This window comes from Sarcophilus harrisii, chromosome 5 (assembly GCF_902635505.1).
Source record: "Sarcophilus harrisii chromosome 5, mSarHar1.11, whole genome shotgun sequence".
NCBI lineage: Eukaryota > Metazoa > Chordata > Mammalia > Dasyuromorphia > Dasyuridae > Sarcophilus > Sarcophilus harrisii.
Genome location: NC_045430.1, coordinates 8,762,861 through 8,788,058, shown reverse-complemented (window position 1 = coordinate 8,788,058; position 25,198 = coordinate 8,762,861). Strand labels below are relative to the sequence as shown.

The 25,198-nt window shown below is 49.0% G+C and overlaps 1 protein-coding gene across 1 annotated transcript in view; it reads left to right on the top strand.

Annotated features, from left to right (window-relative positions):
• Positions 1-18,369, top strand: part of EFCAB6 (EF-hand calcium binding domain 6) — a 165,367-nt gene extending 146,998 nt beyond the window's left edge. The window contains exons 25-30 of the mRNA XM_031938646.1: positions 5,821-6,048; positions 10,531-10,767; positions 12,441-12,618; positions 13,892-14,076; positions 16,593-16,742; positions 18,145-18,369. Of these exons, the coding sequence (XP_031794506.1) occupies positions 5,821-6,048; positions 10,531-10,767; positions 12,441-12,618; positions 13,892-14,076; positions 16,593-16,742; positions 18,145-18,267 (1,101 nt within the window). The 3' untranslated portion in view covers positions 18,268-18,369. The remainder of the gene's footprint in view (positions 1-5,820; positions 6,049-10,530; positions 10,768-12,440; positions 12,619-13,891; positions 14,077-16,592; positions 16,743-18,144) is intronic.
• Positions 18,370-25,198: the final 6,829 nt, after the last annotated feature.

Below are 25,198 nucleotides of genomic sequence, written 5' to 3'. Positions count from 1 at the left end.
CAAGCCGGGGCCTGATACCACTCCGGACACTTATGAGCTGTGTGAATCTGGGCCACGGTTTTTCTCCTTTGAAGAGAAGGGTCTGGCCTGGAAGGGCGACTCTAAGGCAAGACCCCCTTCTCCTCCTCGGATCCTGACGGGCAGACTCCACCATGAAGGGGAATGGGCCCCTTTGCTGGCTGCCAGGGTGATGATGGCCCGGGTCACTCGGCTCTCCCTGGCCAGCCAGCTGGCAAGCATCCGGGGGTGGGTGAGACCTCCTGTCAGACTTGCCCAAGCACTTTGCTCACAGCAGTTCTTCAAGGTGAATGGCCCATCGATTATAGCAGGCAGGGCCCTCAGAGGCCGCTGGCTCCAGCTGCTGCCCCCTTTCACAGAAAGGCCTGCAATGGGAATCTCCTTGGGCTCACAGGCAGTGACTGGGGAGCTAGAGCTGGAACCCGGCTCTCCAGACTTCAGACCCAGCCTTCCTTCAACAATGATCTGAGAACTCTTTTTTTTTTTTTTTTTGATCCCCATTTTTAGGTTGGAATACTAAAGCTAGGGCATGCAGGGGGCTGGAAGCCCCCATCTCTCCTTCAGGGTCCTGCTCTTGCAGCAGGGCCTCTTCTCCCCCCAGCTCTCCCCAGGAGGAAGGCCCTGCTTGGAGGGAGCCCCACACACCCATTATTTTCATTTGTATGTTGGGGATGGTTTGTCTTTTTTTTTTTTTTTTTTTAATGACAAAGCTTTTTTTAAACTGCTGTTGTTTCTTTAAATTCCCATTTCTTCCTGGTAAATACAAATGAAGATACAGTACAATTAATTTGCTTGCTAATCAAAATATTTGATCAAATGAAGCAATTTTTCAATTCTTAGACGCAATTACCCCATTCTTCAGGAGGGAGGAGAAGGATTCTTTCCTGAGTGATTCCAATTAGGATTCTTGCTACCTGCTGGTGCTGGCCTCTGTGGAGTAGAAGCTTTCTTCCATCCCCCCTAGCCCCCAGCCTTCCATACACAGATCTGCGACATATACAGATATAGATGCACTTAAAAATGGACACATCTGCATCTTTATATGTGTGTATAATGTATATGTGTGTGTAGTGCATACGTATGTATGTATGTGCACGGGTGTGAGGAATACATATGTTTGTGTGGATAATGTGTGTATGTGAGAGTGTGTATAATATGTAGATATATATATGTACATGTGCAGGAGTTGTGTGTGTATAATGCACAAACACATGTACATGTGTGTATGTGAGAATGTGTGTATGATGCAAATATGCATATATGTGTGTATAAAGTGTAGATATATATGTATGTGCAAGAGTGTGTGTACATAGTATCACATGTGTATGTATAATGTGTGTGTGTACATGTGTGTGAAAGCATGTGTGTATAACCCTAACCCTGGAATTCATGAATCACGCAGTTTAATTAGTTAATTGTACCCTTTACAACTGTCGAACTCATGTCCTAGAAAGGTTTGTGTCCCAGGATTCTAGGGTGGGAACACACGGTGATAAGACAGCAGGTTGCCGCCTGTCCTCGGCCCCCATCTCCTCATGATTAAGCATCACGGGCCCCCGGTTGTATCTGGGACGCCAGAGCTGGAAGGCCCCTGGGTCCCCCAAACACATCTCTCCTTTCCCACAAGAGGAGGTAGCCTTGGAGGAGAAGTCTCTCAGTAGTCAGTGGGCCGGGGGATAAGTGCCAGCCACCTCCTGGGTAGCCATGCTTTGGGCCCAAAGCCCCACCACCTCCTGTGCAAGACCGTGTGGGTCTTGCTCAAAGGGCTCTCCAGAGGCCGGCTCATCCCCTCCCCTCACTTCTCAGGGCATGCAAGGACAGGCAGAGAGACTAGTTATCCACTATTTGTCTCACACAGGCTGTGAGTGACCCAGTCAGGATCTGAGCCCCGGTCTTCCTTCTCCTCATTTCAAACGGTCTCTGAGGTTGCTGCCAGGACCTGCTTCTGTGCCATCTGGTCATTCCCCTGCCTGACACTCCCCATGCCCACGCTGGAGAGGGCAGCCTGGGAGTGAACTGCATCAACATGAATTGAAGTTCAAATAGGTGCTCATGGCTGGCTCCTTTAGGGATCAATCATCAAAGTGGGCCTCTGGGAACTGATTCGGTCACAGAAACTATGAGCCCATTTGTAAGCAGCAACTCGGGCAGAAAGATCCATTTTCTCCTGAAAAATCCAGACAAGGGACAAGTGGTTGTAGAAGTTAGATACCTCATCCCTTGTACTTTGCATGGCGAGACAGACCCAGGCCACGAGGGGCTTTGGATACTTGAGAAAGGGCTTTGAAACTTGGGCAAGTGGCGGCAGACCTCTCATGGACTTTGCCAGCTTATAATCTTGGCATGAGAAGCAAAATAGAGACTATCGGAGCTGAAAGGGATCTTAGAGCAGAAGTCGTCGAGCTTGGGGGGGGCCTTAGAACATGGGGCGTCAGTGCCGGGAGGATGCTTAGAACAGGGAATGGTCAGAAGTAAGAGAGAGAGAGACCTTAGAACTGGTGATGTGGAAGTCGGGAAGAACCTAGAAAATAGAATGTTGGAGCTGTATGTGTTAGAGCACAGGATGTCAGAGCCGGGCGCAACCCTAAAACACAGACTAGAGCTGAAGATCTTCCGGTTAGACTATATGTCCTATGCCCTCATTTCCTGGAGGAGGAAAAAGGGATCCAGAGGGCAGGTGATCTGTTCTACCTCAAAAGGGTGGGTGGACCCAAGTCTCTCCCTGTCCCTCCTTGTAGCAAAGCCCCTTGGGATGTTTCCCAGAGAACCTCAGAGTCTGGCCATCTTGCTTGGAATAGAATTCCAAAAATTCTCTTTAAATGGATGGAAATCCCCTGGAAATGTGTTATAAATAGGTCTTCACTACAATCCTAAAGTTCTGCTAATAATTTTAACTGTTTAGGAAGTAGCTGCTCCTTCCTTGGTGGCCCATTGTTGACGGGAGGCGAGCGGGGAGGCACGGGGTGCCGGAGCTCTCGTGAGCAGTGAGCACCAGCCACAGTACAGACCTGCCTCCCACATCTGCATGCTCAATCCCTCTCCTCATATTTCTTCTCTTAATAATACAGCTGTAGCTCCTATCCTGAGGGGACTTTTTATGTAAAGCGTAGTTAATATTGGAAAGTGTTATTTGCATCTGAAGATGGTGGTGTCTTCTCTGATTAGGAGAAGCATTCCGTCTAGTCAGGGAAAAAGCATAATTTTTTTCCATTCAGATATAATGATCCCGGGAGAAGTGACAGAGAAATGATCGGGCCAGACCAGCAGCCATCTGCCGTTCCCAGCGTCGCCTCCCCCTCGGAGTGCGGCAATGGCGAGACAGGCTGGGGGGGGGGCTGCAGAGGAGGACCCACAAACTCCCCTCAGAAGAAATCTGACTCAGGCAAAATCCTCCCGGGGCCAACAAGAGCCTGGGGAACTGTTAGATAACATAACAGAAGCGCCTGATGACCAAGCCTGTGATGATCACCCCCATTTTATGGAGAGGGAAAACATGGTTCTCGTGGGCTCATGTTAGGATTTTGGGGGTCATCATGTTCAGAATCCTCATTTGATAGGCGAGAAAGCTGACCTTAAAGTGACCTCCCCAAGATGGAATGGGCAGGCGGATTCGGGTTTGCTGCCAGGTCTGGTCTTGTCTCTATAGCACTATACGCTTTGGAGAGCCGATGGTTGATGGAGATGTTTTCCTTAAAAGTGAGCTAGAAAAGTCCTTCAGTTCTCAGATTAGACTCCAAAGCATCTGTTAAGCACACATTGATAAGGATGGGGGAGGATGGGCACAAAAATATGGCGGCTGGAAAGGGTAAGTTGGAGCAAAGCTGGGTTTGGAGTCCAATGGAGAGACACAAAGTTGGAAAGCTAGTCTGGAGCCCAGCTCTGGTCCAAAGGCCTTGAGTGCCAAGCTAAGGAGCTGCTAGTTTAGTTTGGGATGAAGACTACAAGGAGCCTCTGAAGGTCTTTGGGGAGGGGAGGATTGAGGGGAAATTTGCCAAGAACTTCCCCAAGTGTAGGAGGAAGCCCATATGGCAACGGGTCATGGGGCTCAAGGATGACCTCAGTTTGGGCAGTGGAGGATGCTATGAAGATGCACAGTACTTAACCATGATGGGCTCTGTGGCCTTTCTATCCCTGGAACTGGGCCTCCAGTCACAGCTCCCCATTTGGTCCATCTTACAGATGGGAAACTGAGCTCCAGGGACACTGGTTGTTCGCCTTACAGGTGGGATTTGAACCGTGTCCCCTAAATCCTGGTGGTCTTCCTGGTGGCTCGAAGGCTTCCTTCCAGGCCTGGTGCGGTGGTTCTGTGCAGTCATTGTCCTTTCCAACGTGCAGTGATGAGGACGGATTTTGCAGATGGTGCTGAAATCCCTTCTTGCCGTCCCTGCTGTCCCACCCCTGGAGCATCACTGATGAGGCTGACCATTTGTCCCGGGCATGTGGTTATAGCTGCTGGGATTCCAGAAGCCCTGAAGCCTGCCTGTCCACCATCGGTGCTTTTCCTAATGGCAAAGGTTCAGTCGTTCCAATCATTCATGCCTTCTAACTATTGATGCTCTGGGACGGAGGGGCTGGACCTCATGGCACCATCACAGTGACCCCAGGAGAGGTGATCATGATGATTTCGATAAAGATGATGATGATTTTGTCCATTGGGTGGCGTTCACCTGGGACAAATCACCATTCTGCCCCATGATGAGTTCTTGTGTAGGTGAATCAAGGGACCGCTTTTTGTAAGGGGCCAAAAGTGGGCTGAAAACTGATCTTCTGCAGCTCCCTGAGAATGTCCCCAACAACCTGTGTGGCAGGAGGGATAGAAGATGATGGTGCTGATTTCTTCCCCTTGCTCTCTAGGTTTTGAGAGTTTTTTATTTCCTGGAGTTTGGAAGCCATGTGTATCTAGAACGGCTACTCCTATTTAAAGCGTTGTTCTTTAAATGTTTGTGAATCCATGTTCCATTTTGGCAGTTTACTAGTGTGATAATAATACTACTTCTATCATCCCATTTTGGTGTAGTTCCGATAGAAACGGTTCTGGAACGAGTTGCTATTTGACAGTTTTTCTTTTATATTTAATGTGCTGTGGGCAATTATTGCACAAGAGGACAAAATGACTGCTTTTTATCACAGAATAAAAGTAGCGGCTACTATCACAATGAATGATAGAATAATAAATCTCCAGGCAGTCTGTTATCAATAACAAGACTCACAATATCTCAGATGGCGCAGCATGGTAGCTTCTGGGAGTGGAGTTAAGAAAACCTGGCTTCCAGCCTTGCCTCGGACTCATCATTAGGTGTGTCATCTACTCCTCTGTGTCCCTGATGCCGGTCTGAGACTAGGGGCCTATTTGCATCAGGGGAGGGAGATTCCACTCCATGAATTCTCTGTTCCTGTGAGATCCCTCCTCGGGAGCCCCTCCGTGTCTGGAGCGCCAGGAAGTAGGTGCTTCGTCAGTGCTAGGTAACTGAACGACTAGCTCCCACAGGGTATTAATAGTGGGCCCTCGGGCTGATTGACCTATGATCACACGGTGAATTTCGTGGCCGAGCCAGAATTTGAATCCAAACCTCCTCCCTCCTCTTCATTGTCTATGTCCGTGTCTGTGTCCGTCTCCATGGCTCTGTGTTTGCCATGATTATTGGGGGGGGGTCCCTTTCTTGCTTGGGCAAGTCTTCCAGGAAAGGGGGGGCCCACTTGTTAGCCTCCAAAGGCGGCCTCCTGGGGCGCAGCCTCCACCACGAACTGAGCTGAGCTTTATTCTTTCTTAAGCGAACCCCTGACGGCTTCTCCTTTGTCTAGACTGCTGCCGAGTGGACCGAAAAAATGCAGAGAGCCTCGAGGCCCAAATCTCCCAAAGACCAGTTCTTGAAGGAGATCCTGATGCGCATCCGGGATGTGGTGACCACGCGCTACCTGAATATATCCCAGGAGTTTTCCGACATTGATTGTTGCAAATCGAACTTGGTAAACAGAGAAGACTTCAGAATCGTCTGTAATCGTCACTTTCAAGTTCTGAGTGATGAGCAAGTAAGACACCCCCCCCCATCTCTCCCTCTGGGTGTGCTGGGGACGGGAGGGGGGTCTTCCACCACAGCTGGTGCTGTACAGTGGGATCTGTTGCCTGACATGGAAGTTGGGTGGGGGGAGCAAAAAAGCAAAGGAGACTGTGTCGGAGCCTGCTACAAATCCCATCCCATGGGTAACAGAAATGTCAGCTGCTCTTCTAATTCTAACACAGAGTGGGGAGTTGGAAGGCGAACACGCGGGGGGGGGGGGGGGGGGGGGGGGAGAATTCTCCTGCTCCAGCTCTCAGGTAAAATCAGAGGCATTTAGGAAGTCTGAACCAAAATGACACATACTCACGGATGTTAGGGTCAAACTCAAATCTGAGAAACATTTGCAAAGTCTCTGCAGGATGTGCTCGGACCTAGCCCCTGCCTCCAAGAAGCTTCCATCCCACCTGCACATGAAGAACCAGGCAAAAGCTTCCCACCCCCACAGAGAGAGGGACAGAGCATCAGGGGAGGGCAAAAGCAGGAAAGGTGGTTGCTGATTGGGGCAGACTGGGAGGGCTTCTTGTCAGAAGCAGCGTTTGGGCCTGCCTGGAGAAAGCTGGACAGCGGGGCTGGGGCAGGGGCACTCGTGGACACAGGACGCATAAAGCAAGACCAGGGTGTGTGAGGAGCTTCTGAAACGTTCAGATACCACATTTTTAAAGGACTAAATGAAATTTAGAATTTGTTTTTTAAACTAATTATGGCCAGTCTTCCGCCCATTCCTGTCTCAGGCACCCTGTGTATGAATCCTCCAGAAGCCAGCCAATCAATGTCTAGGTGACCAATGGAAAATCTTTAATTCCTTTCCTGTGGCACTTCAGGGTTTTAAAACCTTCCCCCTCAGCCCTCAGCAATGGTTACCCCCATTTTCAGGTGAGGACACAGGCTTGGAGAGAGGAAGGGGCCACCATGCTCAGAGGGTCACTCGGTGGTGGGATTTGGAGCTGGGAGAGAGGGCTCAGAAAGATGGTTCAGCCTGATCCCCTCATCCTGAGAGGAAGGAAGTGGGATTTCATAAGGTCACAAATCCCCACTAGAGCTCACAGGCCATTGAGTCCAATCCTTCAACGGAGAGAGGAAGAACAAGGTAGGCGCAGGAAGGCCATTTGTCCTGGCTCTCAGAGGTCATGGGCTGCAGAAGCATCCTCTCTGGCCTTCAGTTTCCTGGTGTATCAGATACAGGGGTGGGGTCTAGTTGCCCCATGGACCCTCCCAGTTCCCTCCTGCCAGAGCATACAGATCACCCTCCTCAGTGCCACACAGCAAAGGCACCCACCCCCCATCCAGGACTCCAGGGGCCAGTGTGGAGCCCCTCCTGCCTGTGCTAGGAGCTCGACAAGTGCACCAGAGCTGGAGTGGAATGAGACTTTTGCCTCCAGTCTTTGGAGGGAGGAGGACTGGTGCAGAAGGGCCTTCCCTCTGACCCTTGCCTCCCGTCTCATGTTGCACTTAGCTCCAGCCAGATCCCCAACCTCACTGGGAAGAGTGGCGTCTTCCACTCAATGATGGACGTTCTCATACCTGGTCATATCCCACCCTGCACCTCCCAGTGACTCAGAACACTTGGAAATCCCCATCCAAACTTCATTCCCCGCCTCTACTACGTGATGATTCATTCCATCCCCCTCAATCCTCCTACCTCCCAGCCTCCCGATCCACCCCCGCTCTTACCTAAAGTTATAACCAACCACCACCCAGCCCTCCCATGATGCTCTCTGCAATGCCTGTTCCATATGCAACAAATTTTCTTTGATCTGAAATCTTCCTCTCCCAGTTCTCCCATTTATGAGTTATTACTGAAACTGGCTTTTCCCTGAGCACAGTTACCCTTTCCAGCACTGGCTGCCCCTTCCCACACTCTGGCTCACGGGTGAAGGTGGGGAGCACCGGAATACCTCCCGCTTCCCACCTCCATCACTTAGTACCTCACTCCCTTTGGGTTCAGGCTGTTCATATTCCCAACAAAATCCTGGCAGATGTTGTTTACAGACCTTCAGGGGTTACTCTTTCTTTTGAGTTTGCTATTTGGCTTGCAAGTTTCTCTCCTTCCCAGCTCCTGCTCTCGTACTAGCGATCTTTGAAATACATACTGATGCTTCCTCAGACATCCTAACTTTCAGTTTTTCATCCTCCTCACTCAGTTCTAACCCTTGATCTCGCCCTCACCCACCTCTAGGCTCAGAAATTCTGAAATCCTCTCATCTAATCCCATGTCATTGGCCTTTCACCCCTGCCTTCCCTTCCAAATCCCTACTCTTCATCTGGGCTGATATCTACTCTCTTGATACTTCAGTTCTCTCCCAGGCCATCCCCCCCGCACTAATTATTTTGTTTTCCCCGCCTTGGAGACCTTGGTGAGCCAGTTCATCTCTACCCTCTCCTCTTCCCTTGAATCCCCAGCTCCCTTGTACCGCCAAGTGTGCCCAGCGAAGGCTCGGCCTTGGATTGCTCCCACCATCCACTCCTTTGATCTTATACACTAAGGAACACAGGTGGAGAAAATCCACAGCCACCTGTCTGGGTCCATTACAGATTTGTGCCATACAGCCTCACCCAGGCCCTCACGACTGCTTTGCCTCCCTCAATGACTAACTTTCTCACCCTCTGCAACAATTCTTCCAGAGCTTTCCATCCCTCTTAAGACCTCCCGGGACCCCCACCATCTTCTGCCCTCGCTTCATATTTTACAGAACAAATGGGGGTCGTTGGCTGTGAGCTCCCTATTCTCCCCTCTTCTCCTGCTCTGGTCTACTCTGCCGCCCCTGTTTGTTTCCCATGATGGAGTACCCTTACCCCCGCTCAGGTGACCGTTCCCACAATCCTCTTGGCCACCTCTACTCTTTGGTTTATAATTCTCAGTCTCCCCCTGTATCCTTCCTTATTGCTTAAGGCATTTCCGTGCAGCTTCCATCATAAAGATGCCCTTCCCTGGACCCTTCCACCACCACTATGGCCCTGTATCTCTGCAGCTAAACCCCAAAGGCCACATACCCCAAGTGCTTCTACCTCCTCTCCGCCCCCTCCCCCTTTCTTCCAACTCTGGTCCTTACAGTCCTGCTTCCAACCGTATCATTTCACCCAAACCTCTCTCCAAAGTCACCAAGGATCTCTCTCATTCCTGCAGGTTCTTATCACTCTCTCCTTCTTGATATTCTCAGCTCTTTGACGCCCCTTCTCTGTCTCCTTCACCAGATCCTCCTCCGGATCACATCTTTTTTACTAGCTGTACAGATACTACCCTGAGCCTCTTCTCTTCTCCCTCCTTCCTTTGGACATCTCTAGTCAACATGGATCATTGCCCCCTCTCTGTGCTCTCACTTCCCTGCTCTCCAGCTTCTCATCTCCCTGCTTTTCTGATATCTCAAAATAGATGTCCAGTAGACACCTTAAGTTCAAAGCAGAACTTATTCCTTTTCTCCCCGACTTTCCCCCCCTCATATCCAATTGCCTGTTGAGTGCCCCCTCCTCTCCTCTGACATTGAGGTAGGAGCCACAAATGAGTTTGCTTTCTTCCAGTCTCTCCCCACTGCAGGCCATCCTCCATTCATCCTCCAAAGCTCAGGTCTGATTGTATGGCTTCCTTTTGCATTTCAGTGTATTCCCGGGACTTAGGGATCAACTAAAAAAATCTGCTTGACACACAGTAGGTGCTTGGTGATACCCACTGACCTGCCCTGAACATTTAGATCTAGGGAGAGGGAGGAAGTGGGGGAAACTTGTTGAAGAGGTTTATGCTGTAAAATCCTAGGCCAGGGGGCTTGCGTGTCCTGCATTGGGAGGGAGGCAATGGGAGGACGGGTCGGAGGTTCCTGCCTGCTCTAAATCTCCATACTGTCACCCGTGAGGGGGAATCGGTGTGAAGATAAAATGGAGGGGATTTGCTGCTCTGTGCTGGGATGGGGAGGCGAGAGGGCAGGGAGCTGCAGCCCCTTGGGATTCTGGGCTCTCTGAATGAGATGGTCACCCAAGAAGGTCAATTAGTCCAATCCACTGCCCAGTTTCCTGGTGGCGTGACTCATGGGCCATTAAGCAACAGATCTTTTCCTTTTCCCCAAATGTCTCCCTGTTGGTTTTGTCAGGAGCCCCACTTTCCGTCCGGGTGCAATGCCCTGAGGCAGCAGTAGGTGTGTCCTGTGAGGATGTGGGTCCCAGAGACAAAGAGCCTGCACAGGGGGGCCCTTGGCTGGGACAAAAGCTCCTCCGGCATTCATCTCTCAGTGTGACCAACCACGGGACTGAATGGCCTTGACCTGCCCACCGAGGTCCCCATGCCATTTGACAATGTCCTGTGGAGGGTGTAGACAATCCATTGCTTCTTCCCCAGGGCTGAAGCTGGATGGGATTGGGGGGAGTTGGCTTGGTTCTAATGGAAGTGGGTCCCCAGGGTTCTAGCCTGGGGAGGGCTTCCCAGTCTCCTCCTGCCCGTCTAACCCGGCTTTCCCTCTGTCACCAGTTCGAGAGCCTGTGGAATGAGCTGCCCCTCAACAGTGAAGGGAGGCTCAAATACCAGGAGTTCTTGAACAAGTTCAACATGGAGAAAACTTTGAGCCCTCCGGCCTCGGTGGAATCGCTCAAGAGATCTGGAGGCACCACTCCGGAGGCCGAGGCAGCCCAGCAGGGGCCTGCGCCAGCGGCCGGAGGCAGCTCGGCCCCAGGGTCAGCATCGCGCCCCCAGACTATCCACGAAAGTGTAAGCCGCCCCGTGGAGCTGTTCCATCTCTTGCTCAGGCTTTCCCTGCCAGTGTGGGACCCTTGTCCTCCTTTGGCCCGTCTTGTGGAGACACATAAGGGGGGAGGGGACCTCAGCTGGAGGCAGCAAGGCCTGCCTCTGACCTGTGACACTGGGTAACCACTTCACCTTGCTCTGGGCTTCGGATTTCCCTTCCATAAAACGGCCTTAATCCCACTGGCATTAGGCACATTCTAGAAACATGGGATCTGAGGACAGCCCAAAAGTTCCTTATGGGTCATCCGCTCCATGTCCTCATTTAGGAGGGGGGAAACTGAGGCACGGGGGGGCTTGCTTTTGTGAGGTAGGTAGTGGAGCAGCCACTGGGACCCCTCCATCTCTCTCCCCCCCCCACCTACCTCAGTAGCCTTGAACCTTGGAGTTCAGTAAGTGGGGGGTGGGAGGGACCCAGCACCGACAGGGTCGTGGACCCTGGAGCTGCAGATGCCTCGGTCTTTTGCTCCAAAGGCTTAACCCAATTGTTGGGCGTGTTGGGGGCTGGCCCGGGGACCCCCCCAGGCAGTCCCTGTCTCCAGCCTCTGCCTGTGGCCCACCCACCTGGCTGCCCCCAGCCACACCTGTTTGCTAATTATGATGGTAACTGGAGATGTTTAGCTGTTGGGAAAGCAACTGAATAAATGACAGAGATACCATGTGAGGACCCATTCCTCTAAATGCTGACCACCTCAGGGGTACGGCTTCTTGCTGGGGAAACAGTTGTTTTCATGATTTGATTCAATTTAGTAAATATTTATTAAGCACCTACTGTGGGCAGGGAACTTCTGGAGGCTGCTGTTTCAGCAGACGGTGTGAGGGTCACAGCTGAGGAGAATGCAGAAGGAGGGACATCCAGAGGAGCAGAAGAGTTTTGTAGTTGTGGAGGGGAAGGGTCCTGGAGGAGCTGGCATTTTCACTGGAAGGGTGCGAATTCAAGGGGTGACGAGCAAGAGTGGGAGCACCATGCAGGGGGAACAGCAAAAGCAAAGGCGTGGAGGTGGGAGAGGCACGTTTTGGGACCCAGCCTGGGTTACTGAGTGCAGAGGACGTGGGCAGGCTCAGACGGGACAGCGCTAGCTCCTGCCCCCTCTCTGCCCCCAAGAACTGGAAGTCAGGAGTCTTTAGTGAGTGGCCAAGACATGGCCAGCTCTGTGGGAGGTGCCCCAGTCCCTTCCAGTTACTTGAGCTGTGGACATGACTTACATCCCTCCTGGGCTCCCATTCTCTGGTTCAAAGCACAGTGCTCTGCACCCAGCTGGTGCTTATTCCCTGTTTGCTGCATCAGGAGGCATTGGGGTACAGGGGGCAATGCTTGGGGGTTAGAAGACTGGGTCCCAGACCAAGACCTTGGGCCAGGCTGTCCCCCTCTCCAAGAGAGCTGCTGACAGGAGCTCCCCCGGGATCTTCCTGTTCTGATGTCAACAACACATCAGTGTAGCCAGTGTAGATCCCAACCAGCAAAGGCCAGACAGCAGCGCGGAAGCCTCCTGTGTGGCTAGAGGCAGTGACATCCCCTCTCTGGTCACAAGGAGGACGTCCAGCTCCTTCCTCCCCGGGCAGGCTGGGAGGGGATCTCCCTTGAGACCTCTCCAGCTGTCCAGCTTCCCTATCTGACCCCTCCTTGTTCCTGCCTCTAGGCTCCTGGGACTGCCAGCTCCACGGCTTCCAGGGCCTGGGTCCCCCCCTTGCAGAACCTCGAAGTGATAGAAACAAAGTTGAGAAAGAAGATGCAGGGCTTCTGGAAGGAGATGCTGAAGGAATGCAAGGAGAAGGATGTGGACAAGCAGGGGGAGATCACTGTGGCCGACTTCCAAGGTTCGAGCTCCTTTCCCTGTGTTGGCCACAAAGCATGAGAGAGTCAGAGCCAGGAGGGACCACATGGTCTAATCTCACATGGCACACAAGGAAACTGAGGCTGGAGAAGCCCTGATAGGGGACCCTGGCTTTAGGACTAAAGTCTGACTGTGGGCCAGACTTCCTCGTCTGTAAAAGGGGTCAGTTTCAGGACTGGCATTTCCCCCTTACCGATTATTCTATTTCTAACCCCATCATTCCCGGAATGTCCCATATCTCTGCTGTGCCATCATCAGACTAATAAGCCTTGACCTACATCAGCTAGATGGCCAAGTACTGAGGAAATGCTTCAACTTCACCCACCACATGGATGCCCCTGGGGGTCACTGTCCTTGCCAGGCTCCCCCCTGCCCCCTGCCAAATCTAGAAAGTTGTACCCATGAAGCTGATCACACCCTATAATGCTGTTCTCTCAACCACCATGTTTTCATGGACACAGTTGTCAGGGCTCTGGGAAGGTGGAGCTGGGATCCACACCAGGATGAGTCCTATGAGTCCCTCTGAGCCTCAGGAGCCTATCTGTCCAAGGAGCACAAGGATGTCTGCCCTCCTCCTGTAGCTGTGGGAAGTGCACATGGAGTAAGGTTGATAGTCCCCTGGAGAAAATCAGGCGGGCACGGTACCTCTGACATTCCCTGGCAGTGTGATCTTCCCTTGAGCTTCCCCATCAGCCAGAGGCTTTGCTTGTTTCAAGGGTCCTTGAGAATATGGAGAGGGATGTGGAAATGGGAGCAAATGGATGAATGGATGGATGGACAGGTGGCTGAATGGAAGGATGGATGAATGGATAGATGGATGGGTGGGGGTGGATGGATAGATACATGGACAAGTGGGTGAATGGATGGACAAATGGATGGATGGATGGACAGATGGATGGATGGATGGATGGACAGATGGACAGATGTATGGATGGATGGGTGGATAGATGGATGGATGGACAGACAATGGATGGACAAGTGGATGGATGGATAGACAGATGGACAGATATGTATGGATAGATGGATGGGTGGATGGATGGATGGAAGGATGGACAGGTGGATGGATGGATGGATGGAAGGATGGATAGGTGGATAAATGGACAGGTGGATGGATGGATGGGCAGATGGATGGACGGGCAGATGGATGGATGGGCAGATGGATGGATGGGTGGGCACATGAATGGATGGATGGATGGATGGATAGATGGGTAGATGGAGGGATGGGCAGCATCCTGATCTCTCCTTTTGTGCCCTAGCTCTGGTCGACAAGTACAACCTGGACATCAGCAAGGAGGAATGCCAGCATCTCATCACAAAATACGACCTGAAGAACAATGGCAAGTTTGCATACTGTGACTTCTTCCAGAGTTGTGTCCTCCTTCTAAAGCCCAAGGAGACTTCACTGATGCAGAGGATGAAGATCCAGCAGGTCTACATGATGGTATGTATGTGCCAATGGCCACAATGGGCCCCACACAGCCCCCTGGGCCCAGGAGCCCTGTCCTGCCAATTATGGGACATCGAACAAGTCCTGGTCTTCTTCTGATGGCCAGCAGTCTCACATGCTGTGGTATTTGCAAAGGACTTTAGATAAATGCCCTGATGTGGTCCTCACCACAGCACTGGGAGATGACTGACATTGGGCTTCTAGAGAAGTGAGCCAAGGTAGCCTGAGACTGATACAGCTGGTGTTGTGAGGCTGGGTTGGTGATTGTGGGTCCAACGTGCTCACTGCTGTGGGCTAGCGCTATGACCTGGTGCTGCAGGGGAGTGTTCTTCCAGAGTTGTGAAGACCAAGTTAGCACCTGGATACCTTAGAATCAGCCAGAGTCAGGATAAGCAAAAGTCCTTGGTCTTTATTCTTGGTCTTTAGGGGGAGAAGTGAAGGGAATGGACACAAGCTCTCTACAACCTCCCTTCTCGTCAGCTGCAAAAGTGACTCTGGCTTGTCTTACTCTACCCCCTAATCCCTCCTACAATTATTTGTATATACCAAAAGATGAGCCAGCATAGAATAGTGGGAAGGACCATTTTCCATGCATATGCTAATAGAGTATTGTCCAATGGGTAGTTAGCCTTAAGTGCTCGGTTATCTGATTCTAATGCACCTACTCAGAGTCTCAGCCCTTTACACAGAGTCTCTATTCTGAGATCCCTCCTTGCTATCATTCCATGTTCTAAGCTCCCTCCCTGCTCCGACATGTGAATGCCTTCCCTCTGTCCATTAGCTATCGTTTGCTCTATGTCTTGTTAGTGCCTGGTGCCTGCCACATAGTAGGTGCTTTAACAACTGCTTCTGACTGACCGGGTTCCAGTCCTCCCACCTCTGATGGGCCGTGTTCTGTGGTCTCTGTGTATTACTGTCCCCCAAAGGTGACATTTCAGGCAGGTGAACCTTCCTTACTCCCACCTCAGCCCCCATAGTGAGCATGAAGGGAAGCCTCTGTCTTTGTTCATGAGGGACTGTACTGAGGTGAGGGGTAGAGCCAGCAGGGCTGGAGAGGGAGAAATGGAGCTGGCCATGTGCTAAGGGGACTTCTACAGAGAACCACAAGGGAGAAGGGCCACAAAGGGCCACAGAGAGATGTGGAACGAGATTCTGAAGAAGCTCCATAAGATGCGGGGCAAGAGGGAGCTTCCAGGAGAGTTAGAAGCAAGGCGTTAGAGGCCCAGAGGAGAGAGCAAAAAGGTACAAGGAGGCGGTGATGATGACCCTCCCTGAGACCTGGAGAAAAGCCCATCTGGACCATCGGCTTGATCCCCAAAGGGGAAGGAGGATTGGAATGGGAGGAGCAGCAGCCAAGACTGCCCCGTGGCTTGTTACTCATATGGACTGTACAGGTTCTGAGGGAAAGGAGGATCCACTAGGGGAGAAACTCGAGTTTTCCTGAGGCAAAGAGCTCCCGATCTGGATTCCCTGTTGAGCCGAGTCATTACTATTCTATATCCGATGTCTTGTTAGCGCTAATGCTCTTGTGGGAGCTGATGACCCTTTTTTGGAGAAACAAGGGACTTGTTCTCAGACGGGTATTCCCCAAATGTCCCTGGGTGGGGACTTGAATGAAAGAAATTATATGAGAGGTTTTCCTTTCACCACCCCCACCCCCCCCCCCGCCAATTACTCAGTTTGAGGTATAAAGGGCTAGAGCCTAAATGACCCCAGCTTCCAAGCTAATGGGTGCCCATGGAGCGAGTTGTAACTGTAAAGGCCAATAGGAACGTGAGCTCTCTTTGCTTGCATTTTCGAGAACCACTGGTTGACTCTCCCTTATTTGGGGGATTTCCCCACAATCCCTGTGAGGAAACTCAGCCAGAGCCACTCACTGTGAGTGAAGGAGCTTTCCTGACAGCAAAAGCCATTCCTCAACAGACTAAGTGCTCAAAGGATATGAACAAATATGTCTCCCAAGTTACAAATGATTGACAAGCATATGAAATAATGTCACAGATTGTCAAGAAAAATAGAAATCAGAACAACCCTGTGGGTATCGCCTCACGCCAAGACTGGCAAAGATGCCAGAACCCGAGGATGGTCAATGTTGGAAGGCTTGTGGGAAGATGGGCCTGCCAGTGCATTGTTGGTGGAGCTATGGGTGAACTCTCAATGTGAAAAAAGCGGCCAAATGTCTCTGTCCTGACCCCGAGGGTCTTCAGGGCAAGCAGGGCTGGCCCGGCATCTCTTTGTCTCACACTTCCAGTACTGGAACATAGTAGGTGCTAAATGTTTGTTGACTGGGCAGTATTGGAGGACTGGAGATCTGGGTTCAAGAAAAGGGAAGTGGAAGAAGAAAAAGGGTTTCTCCCTAGTTGGGCAGCTGTCCTCCATATCAGGGCTTCCAGGTAGGGGCTGTGGGGCAAAGCACCAAGCACGGAGAAGCATGGAGGATGCTCTGTGGGGGGCTCTGCCTCCGAATGTTGTTACAAGTCTCTGGGTCTCCTTCTGTCTCCCTTAACCAGAAAGGGGCAGGAACTCAGAGTGCTTCCTTTTACGCGGCTCTGCTGAGAATTCAGCCCAAAATCCTCCACTGCTGGAGACCCATGCGGCGCACTTTCAAAAGCTATGATGAATCTGGGACTGGCCTCTTAAGCATAGCTGACTTCCGGAAGGTAAGCAGGGCCCTGGGGCCTCTGGTCTGGGAGACGGGGCCAGGAAAGAAGGGGCCGGAGTTGGAGCGGTCCCTTCCCCCGTCTTTGCTGCTAGCCCTCCATCATGGGCTGCCCCTCCTCCAGGGCAGATTGCAGCTTCAGCTTGCTTGCTCAGTCTGGGTGATTTTGATCTGGGCCTTCCCAGGCATTCTCCATAGATGAGTGACTCAAGTCCCGAGTGCTTTCTCAGGCTCATTTCATATCTTAGGGCACCATGAAAAGTCACCCAGAAAAAATAAACCCCCCTTATTTAAATCTAAGGGACTGACAACTCCCGTATTTCCTCATAAGGGGACTTCATTTTGAGGGACGTTGGTTTATTTATTTTAGAAAGTTTTATTATTGGTTTTTCACCCTATAATCCTCTCCCCTTAGTTCCTCCCCATTCACTGTCTTTTTCTATAATAAAATTCCAATATTTGGGCAAACCCGTGAGGCATCATGATGGCATCTACCATGTCTCTATGACACTAGAAAGGGAAAATTATACCAGGAGGAAAATAGGGGAAGAGGCAGATGGTTTGGCACCCAGTGGCAAGGATGGCGGCTGATCAGAAAATCTGTGCCCCTTATTGCTCAAGTGATCTTAAACTAGTTGTCTTTCCATACTGCCTCGGTGACCCCATCTAGTTTGCACCAAATGGATTGTGAGGCTCCTTTCATCTCTAGAGCTAGGACCCAGGGTTTCTCCAAAAGCCACTTCTCCCCAGACCTCAGTTTCTTCAGATGATTCTGCTTCTTCATCTGACTATATTGCTGGCTGGCCCTGGGCAGGTCACTTCCCATTTCAGACTCTCATTTTCCTCCTTTAAGAGCTAAGCCCCCTCTAAGCCCTGCCCCTGTTCTAAACTCCCTCCCAGCCCTGACATCCCCTGTTCTAAGCTCCCTCCCTGCTCTGACATCCCCTATTCTAAATTTCCTCCCAATCCTGACATCCCCCATTCTAAGGCCCCTCCCAGTTCTGACCTTCCTTTAGACCTAGAGAGGACATCAGTGATTACCAGCGATACCTCTAAAGATATCCTTTAGAAATTGGAGGTTGGATCTCCTTGCTCTTTTGTAGCATCCCAAAGACTCCCTAACAGTTGGGAAAGATCCTAGAGTGCACCTAGCCCACCCCAGTCTTCCTGGAGGATCCCTCTCTCTCACCTCTCTGCTAAGCGTGTCCTGCTCTGATGGAACTGCTGTTCATGCTTTGTCAGTCGGTTCCACTGTGGGATATTCCTTCCTCAAACTGAGCTGAAAGCTGCCTCTCACTTCCAGCCTCCCCAGGAGAACAAGCTCAGCCTCCTCCCTGGGCCAGGCCCAACTCCTTGCCCCCCCATCCCCTGACTCCCCTAATCCCATATCCTCTCTTCTCCAGGTTCTGCGGCAATATGGGATCAATCTGTCTGAAGAGGAGTTCTTTCATATTTTGGAATATTACGATAAAACTTTGTCTTCAAAAATATCCTATAATGATTTCTTACGAGCCTTTCTTCAGTAGGTGATGATGGGGGCTCAACTGCAAGTGTCAGCCAACTCATGAGACGGTGGGCTCTGCCAGAGATGTATGTGGATGCTAAGAAACTAATAAACTCATGAAAGCTAGCTAGTCTTGTTTCCTTTTCCTTTTGGAAAAAGGGCTCCCTTACTCCTCCTGTAAGAACCCTTCCTCGTTCTGTCCCCTTCTTCTCCTATGAGAACCCTTCCTCGTGCTATTCCTTCCTTCTCCTCTGAAAAACCCTTCCCGGTTCTGTCCCCTCCTCCTCCTGTGAGAACCCTTCCCAGTTCTGTCCCCTCCTCCTCCTGTGAGAACCCTTCCTCGTTCTGTCCCCTTCTTCTCCTATGAGAACCCTTCCTCGTGCTATTCCTTCCTTCTCCTCTGAAAAACCCTTCCCAGTTCTGTCCCCTCCTCCTTCTGTGAGAACCCTTCCTCATTCTATCTCCCCCCAACATTTAGTTGTTTCCACTCGATCCCTGGATCACTGACCTCATCCCATCCTCCCTCTGCCCCAGGACCCATGACTGCCTACCACCTCGTATCTTATGTGATTTCTAGGATCCCACAGAGACAGCTGGGGAGAGCACCATTTCACAGATGAGAAAACAGACACCAAGAGCCTAGAGCCAGGAGAATCATCAGCAGAAGCCCCATTTCTATCCTGACCCCAACCACAGCCTCCAGGTAGACATGAGCAACTACTAGAGAATTTTCAGATTTTCATATATGAAATTTTGCCATTGGGGTCAGGCTCCCAGGCACAATCCCATCTTACAGATGGGCAAACTGAGGCACATTTTGGAGGAGAGAGAAATGTGCCTAAGGCCACACAGTGATAAAGGATGGAGGTGGCATGTGAACCCCTTTCCCCAATGCTATCCAAAGAATGCTGGATTTGAAGTCAGGAGCCTTGAGTTCTGCTTTGGACTGTGGTCTTGGACACAAAGTCTCAGTTTCCCCTTCTGCAAGCTGAGATGATTAGTCTTGACAACCTTCCAGCTTTAAATTTGTGATTCTAAGATCTCTGGCTTCCTGGTCCCTGCTCTGTCCACACACTTCATCATCTCAAGACTCCCCTCTAGACCTCTACCTTCCATCCTTGCCTTCAAAGGGCCCAGAATGAAAACCACCTGATTTGTCAGAAAACAAATTTTGGGCCCTTGGATGTCACGGTAAAAACAAAAAAGCACAAACACTCTTGGAAAATTGGTCCCCAGGTTTTAGGAAAAAGAACCTTGTAGATGAGCGAGAAGTTTGCTTCTGCCTCTCCCCAGAGACTGAGCTAAGCCGACAACATCCAGAACTGGAACCATGTTCTTTCCAGCCTCTGCCTTCCCTCATCCCTTCTGGTGACTCAGTTGCCAAATCTTGTTTCTACCTCAACATCTCTTGTGTTCACTTTTTTCTCTACAATATAGTCACTCTAGGCCAGGACCTTGTTGCTGCTTGCCTTGATTATTTTTTTTGAAAAGTCCTCCAAACATTTTTTATTATAGCTTTTTATTGACAAAACATATGCATGGGTAATTTTTCAATATTGACCCTTGCAAAGCCTTTTGTTTCAAATTTTCCCCTCCTTCCCCCATCCCCTTCCCTAGATGCCAAGTAGTCCCATACATGTTAAATATGTTAAAGTATATGTTAAATCCAATATATGTATACATATTTATACTGTTATCTTGCTGCACAAGAAAAATCAGATTTAGAAAGAAGGTAAAAATAACCTGGGAAGAAAAACAAAAATGCAAGTAAACAACAGAAAGAGTCTAAATGCTATGTTGTGGTCAGTTCCCAGAGTTCTTTCATTGGGTGTAGCTGGTTCTGTTCATCACTGATCAATTGGACCTTATTTGGTTCATCTCATTGCTGAAGAGGGCCATGTCCATCAGAATTGATCATTGTATAGTCTTGTTGTTGCCGTGTTGCCAGAATCTTCTGGTTCTGCTTACTTCACTCAGCATCAATTCATGTTAAGTCTCTCCAGGCCTCTCTGAAATTATCCTTCTGGTTGTTTCTTATGGAACAATAATATTCCATAATATTCATATACCACAATTTATTCAGCCATTCCCCAACTGATGGGCAGCCACTCAGTTTCCAGTTTCTTGTCACTACACAAAGGACTGTCACAAACATTTTTGCACATGTGGGTCCCTTTCCCTCCTTTATGATCTCCTTGGGATATAAGCCCAGTAGTAGCACTGCTGGATCTAAGGGTATGCACAGTTTGATAACTTTTTGAGCATAGTTCCAAATTGTTCTCCAGAATGGTTAGATTCATTCACAGTTCCACCAGTAATGTATCAGTGTCCCAGTTTTCCCACATCCCCTCATCTTTTCCTGTCATTCTAGCCAATCTGAGAGGTGTGTAGTGGTATCTCAGAGTTGTCTTAATTTGCATTTCTCTGAGCAATAGTGATTTGGAACACCCTTTCACATGGGTAGAAATAGTTTCAGTTTCATCATCTGAAAATTGTCTGTTCATATCCTTTGACCATTAATCAACTGGAGAATTTGCCTTGATTTATTTCAAGACAAGTCTGGCTGCTTCAGGTTCCTTCGCACTCCATCATCCACCCAGTTGCCAAGGTGATTTGCCTAAAGCTCAAGCATAATGATGCTAAACTCTGGTTTCTTCCCATTGCCTAGGAATTGCTCTGGCATTTAAAAACTTACACAACTCATCCCCACTCAACCTTTCCAAGCATCATGACTCTTTCCTTCTCTCCCTGAAGCCCAGGGTCAGCCAAATTGCTCTCCTTATTCCTCAAACATGCACCTCACCTCCCAGCCTTTGCTTCAGCGGTGCCCCTGCTTGCGATGCATGTTCTGTCTCAGAATTCCCAGTATTCCTTAGGACACAAGGCTGCCCTCTCCATAAAGCCTTTTTTCACCTTTCCAACTACTTGTCTCCCCTCCAAATGCTTAACATTTTTGATATATATTTTATTTATAATGAATGTTTTCCCCAGATGGAAGCTCCTTGAAAGCAGGGTCTATGCTTTTTTATTTTAAATCTAGTACCTAGGTCAGTGCCTGGCACATAGTGCTTGATAAATGTTGGTTGACTGACTGGTTGGTCATTCATTTGGTCTTGGAGTCAGAAAACGTAGCTTCGAGTCCCAACCCCCATGTTGTTTTCAATTGTGTGTCCTTGGCTGACCTCCTTCTGGTAACTATTGCCTAGCCTATTTTATGGGGCAGTTCTCTGAAAATGGTTGCCCACCTTACTCTATGGGGCAGTTCTCATAAAGGGCTGCCCAGCCTGCTCTACTGGGCATTTCTCCATAAAGGGTTGCAAATAGTATCTTATTTTATTTTCCTTTTAAATTTTCTTTTTACATAAAGCATTTTGTTTTCAAAACACATGCATAGATAATTTTCAACATTTACCCTTGCAAAACTTTGTGTTCCAATTGTTTTCCCTCTTCCTCCCTCCCCTCCCCTAGATCAACAGTAATCTAATATATGTTAAACATGTGAAATTCTTCTATACACATTTCCACAATTATCATGCTGCACAAGAAAAATCAAATAGGATGCTCATTTGTGTTTGTGTAAAGCATTCGAGGAGATTGTAAGCTCCTCAAGGGCAGGGCATCTTGCATGTGATTAATAACTGTTTGATGAATAAATAGGAGTGCTCATTCTTTCCTCCTAACAGCCCCTGGAAGGAGGTGATTGCAGCTGAGTTGTAATAACTCCCATTTCCTCAATGGCCTTCTTCTCTGGAACATTGCTCTGTTCTGCAGCTTCCATTTTGGGCAAGTGCCCAATCCAGCTGTGCACACTCCTTCACTCTGCTCCTGGCTTTCTCCTGTTACTTTCTGGACTTCCCATAGTCATAGGCATATTCTCAGGGCTTAGCACAGCACTTGGCACTAAGGAATTCTTCTTGTTTTATTAATAATCCCATAGTATTTAAAGATTGCCAAGTAACTCTAATCCTGGCCACTGGGGAGACTGAAACTTGGGGATCTCTTGAATTCTGGAGTTTAGAGATGAAATGGGATAGATATATCCTGCATTTCCAACCTGAGCAAGATAGTTTAAAAAAAAAAAAGATCGCCAACAGTTTGCTTTTCAACAACCCTGGGGACCAGGTGTTATAATTATTGCCTGTATTTTGCACAGACTCAGTGAGGGCAGTGAGTTGTTCAGGTTCTCACTCAGGATAGAGTAACTGGAGGTTTTCTAACTGGAATTCTTTCTCAAATGAAAGGAGAATCTTTTCTTACATCATCACTGAAAGAAGAGCCTTTGGGGACAAAGATACTTCTTGACCTCCAGAAGCAGCTGCTGGACAGCTCCTGTTATTGGGAAGTTTTTCCTCACATCAAGTTAACTGTGTAGAAAAGGGCAAAATCCTTCTCCCTCATGAATGGACAGTGACTATGTGTCCTCTTGTCCCTTCAGCCTTCTCTGGGCTAAACATCCCCATTATTCAAGCCATTCTTACAGGAACTCCATTCCCAGTCAACTTCTTCCCAACTTGCCTTGGGAAACAGAAGTCGATATGGGCAGACAAACCCAAGATGTGATCATAGTTTTACCAAAACCAAAACCCTTCCTTCTCAAGAGCCATCTCAAGCCTTTGGGACAAAATTGCCAATTGATGGCCCTATTCTGAAGTCCATGGATCCTGGACCTCTTTTTTGGGCATCTACCTTCTTGTGGGATGGACTCTCCCCAGCCCAGTGGATGCAGGTAAGGCTGGGCCATGGGAAACCTGCTGTAGTGGGAAGATATTTGTCAGATCATGATAGAACACTCACCAAATGATCCGTAAAATACTTGGCGTAGCACCTGGCACATAGTAAGTGCTGTACAAACCCATAAAAGCATTAGCTACGTGACATGGTGGATAGATACTAGACTTGGAGTCAGGAAGCCTCTTCTTCCTGAGTTCAAATCCACCCTCAGATTCTTGCAAGCTGTGTGGCCCTGGGTCAGCCACTTAAACCTGTTAATCTCAGTTTCCTCATCTGTAAAATGAGCTGGAGAAGGCAATGGCAAGCATTAATACCTCAGAAGGGTCACAGAGTCGGACACAACTGAATAACAAAATTTAGGCCACTACTACTAGTACTGCTGCTGCTATTAGTAATAGTTGCTACTGTTAGCAGTGCTAGTGCTGCTGCTGTTTCTGCTACTATAATTACTGCTCCCTCTGCTACTGCTACTTTTACTACTGTTGCTGATGCTGCTATCACTACTGCCATTGAGGGTTTCTATCCTATTACTATTGTTGCTGCTACTGCTATTATTATTATTGCTCTTACTGCTATTACCATTGCTACGGCTGCTGCTATTCTTATTACTACTACTGCTGGTGATTTCTGCTGCTACTACTACTATTATTATTACTACTGCTACTACTGCTATTATTATTACTACTGCTACTACTGCTGCTGGCTGTTGACTACTGTTGCTGCTCTCTGCTGCTGGCTGCTGCTGGCCACAGGTTGACTGCTGCTATCTGCTGCTGCTGAATGCTATTGACTACTACTGTTAACTTACGCTGCTATAACTGCTACTGACTGAAGTTTGACTACTGCTGACTGCCACTGTTGCTTCTGCTAACTGCTGTTTCCTGCTGCTGTTTCCTGTTGACTACTTTTACTACTGTTGTTTCTTCTATTTTTACTGCTGCTGCTGTTACTACAACTACTACTAAGTATCTATTGAAGACCTACTATGCACCAGATATCATGTTACGTGTTCCAAAGGTACAGACCTTAGACAAATGACTTCCTTGTTTCAAGATAGCTCTCTAGAATGGATGGTGACAGGAAAGGTTCAGGGCTGTCAGAGCTGAAGGGGACTAACTGCCCTGAGACCTAAGAACCCCAGATAGAGAAAATGAGGTAAAAGAAGAGGAAGGGACAAGGCCAAGGTTACTCACCTAAATGAATTGGGGGTTAATCAGAGATGAACCCAGGAGAAATTCTCTCCCAAGCTGTTTCTGATTATATTTTCCTCTTTACCTTATTCCTAAGCTGAAGGTAACTGAAGCTATGCCCCAGTGTGCACTGGAAGCCACTTTTCCTCCAAATTGCCTTTCCTGTATATTAACAGACATATCCTGGCCACTCATTTTCTCTTCTTTTATTCTGCTCCAAAGACTCACTCCTGGTCTCAGGAGCAGCTCCTGCTGTCTATGTTTGGATAAGGTGGGCTGCTCTTAATTGCTACCCATCCACCCTGGGCTGCTCTGGGAGAAGCTATAAAAAAGACTTGTTTCTAAGCTAAATTGTGATGAGCCTTGGGGTGGATGAACTTTTTTTTTTTTTAATAAAAAAGTGAGTTCGGAGCTTTTTACTCCAAATTACTCAAATTACAAACAGCTTCCATATAAATTCAGTGCTTTATGATTTGCAAAGTGCCCCACAGGAATCATCCCAAGTAAGCCTCACTGTCCAGGGAGGTAGAGTCACAGGCATAGTTGTTCTCATCTTACAGACAGGGAAACTGAGGTTCAAGAGATCATTTCACACAGATTATGTTAGAGGTGAGATTTGGACTAAGGTTTTCCTGACTCTTAAGCCACTAAGCACGGCACTCTTAAGGTTTGATGGGTCTTTGGGAAACTCCTCCATTGGCAGTGGGTGTGCTGGATGGGAGACTTGCTCTGCCAAGAGTGTGCTCTACACACTTGTTCTGTGTAAACTGGCCAGTTGCCTAACCTCTCTGAACATTGCTTTCTTTCCATATAACATGAAGGTAATAATCTCTTCACTGATCTCACAGATTGTTGGAATAAAAGACACTTATGACTGGAGAGCAAGCTTTCTAGATTGATAACATGCAATTTTCCTTAATAAATGGAGGCAACCATAGTAAAGACTCAGGAAGCCTGTATTCTAGACTCAGGACTGTAGTTTGACTTTGGACCACCTGGTCCATTGACTTTCCTGCTTTGGACCTCACTCCT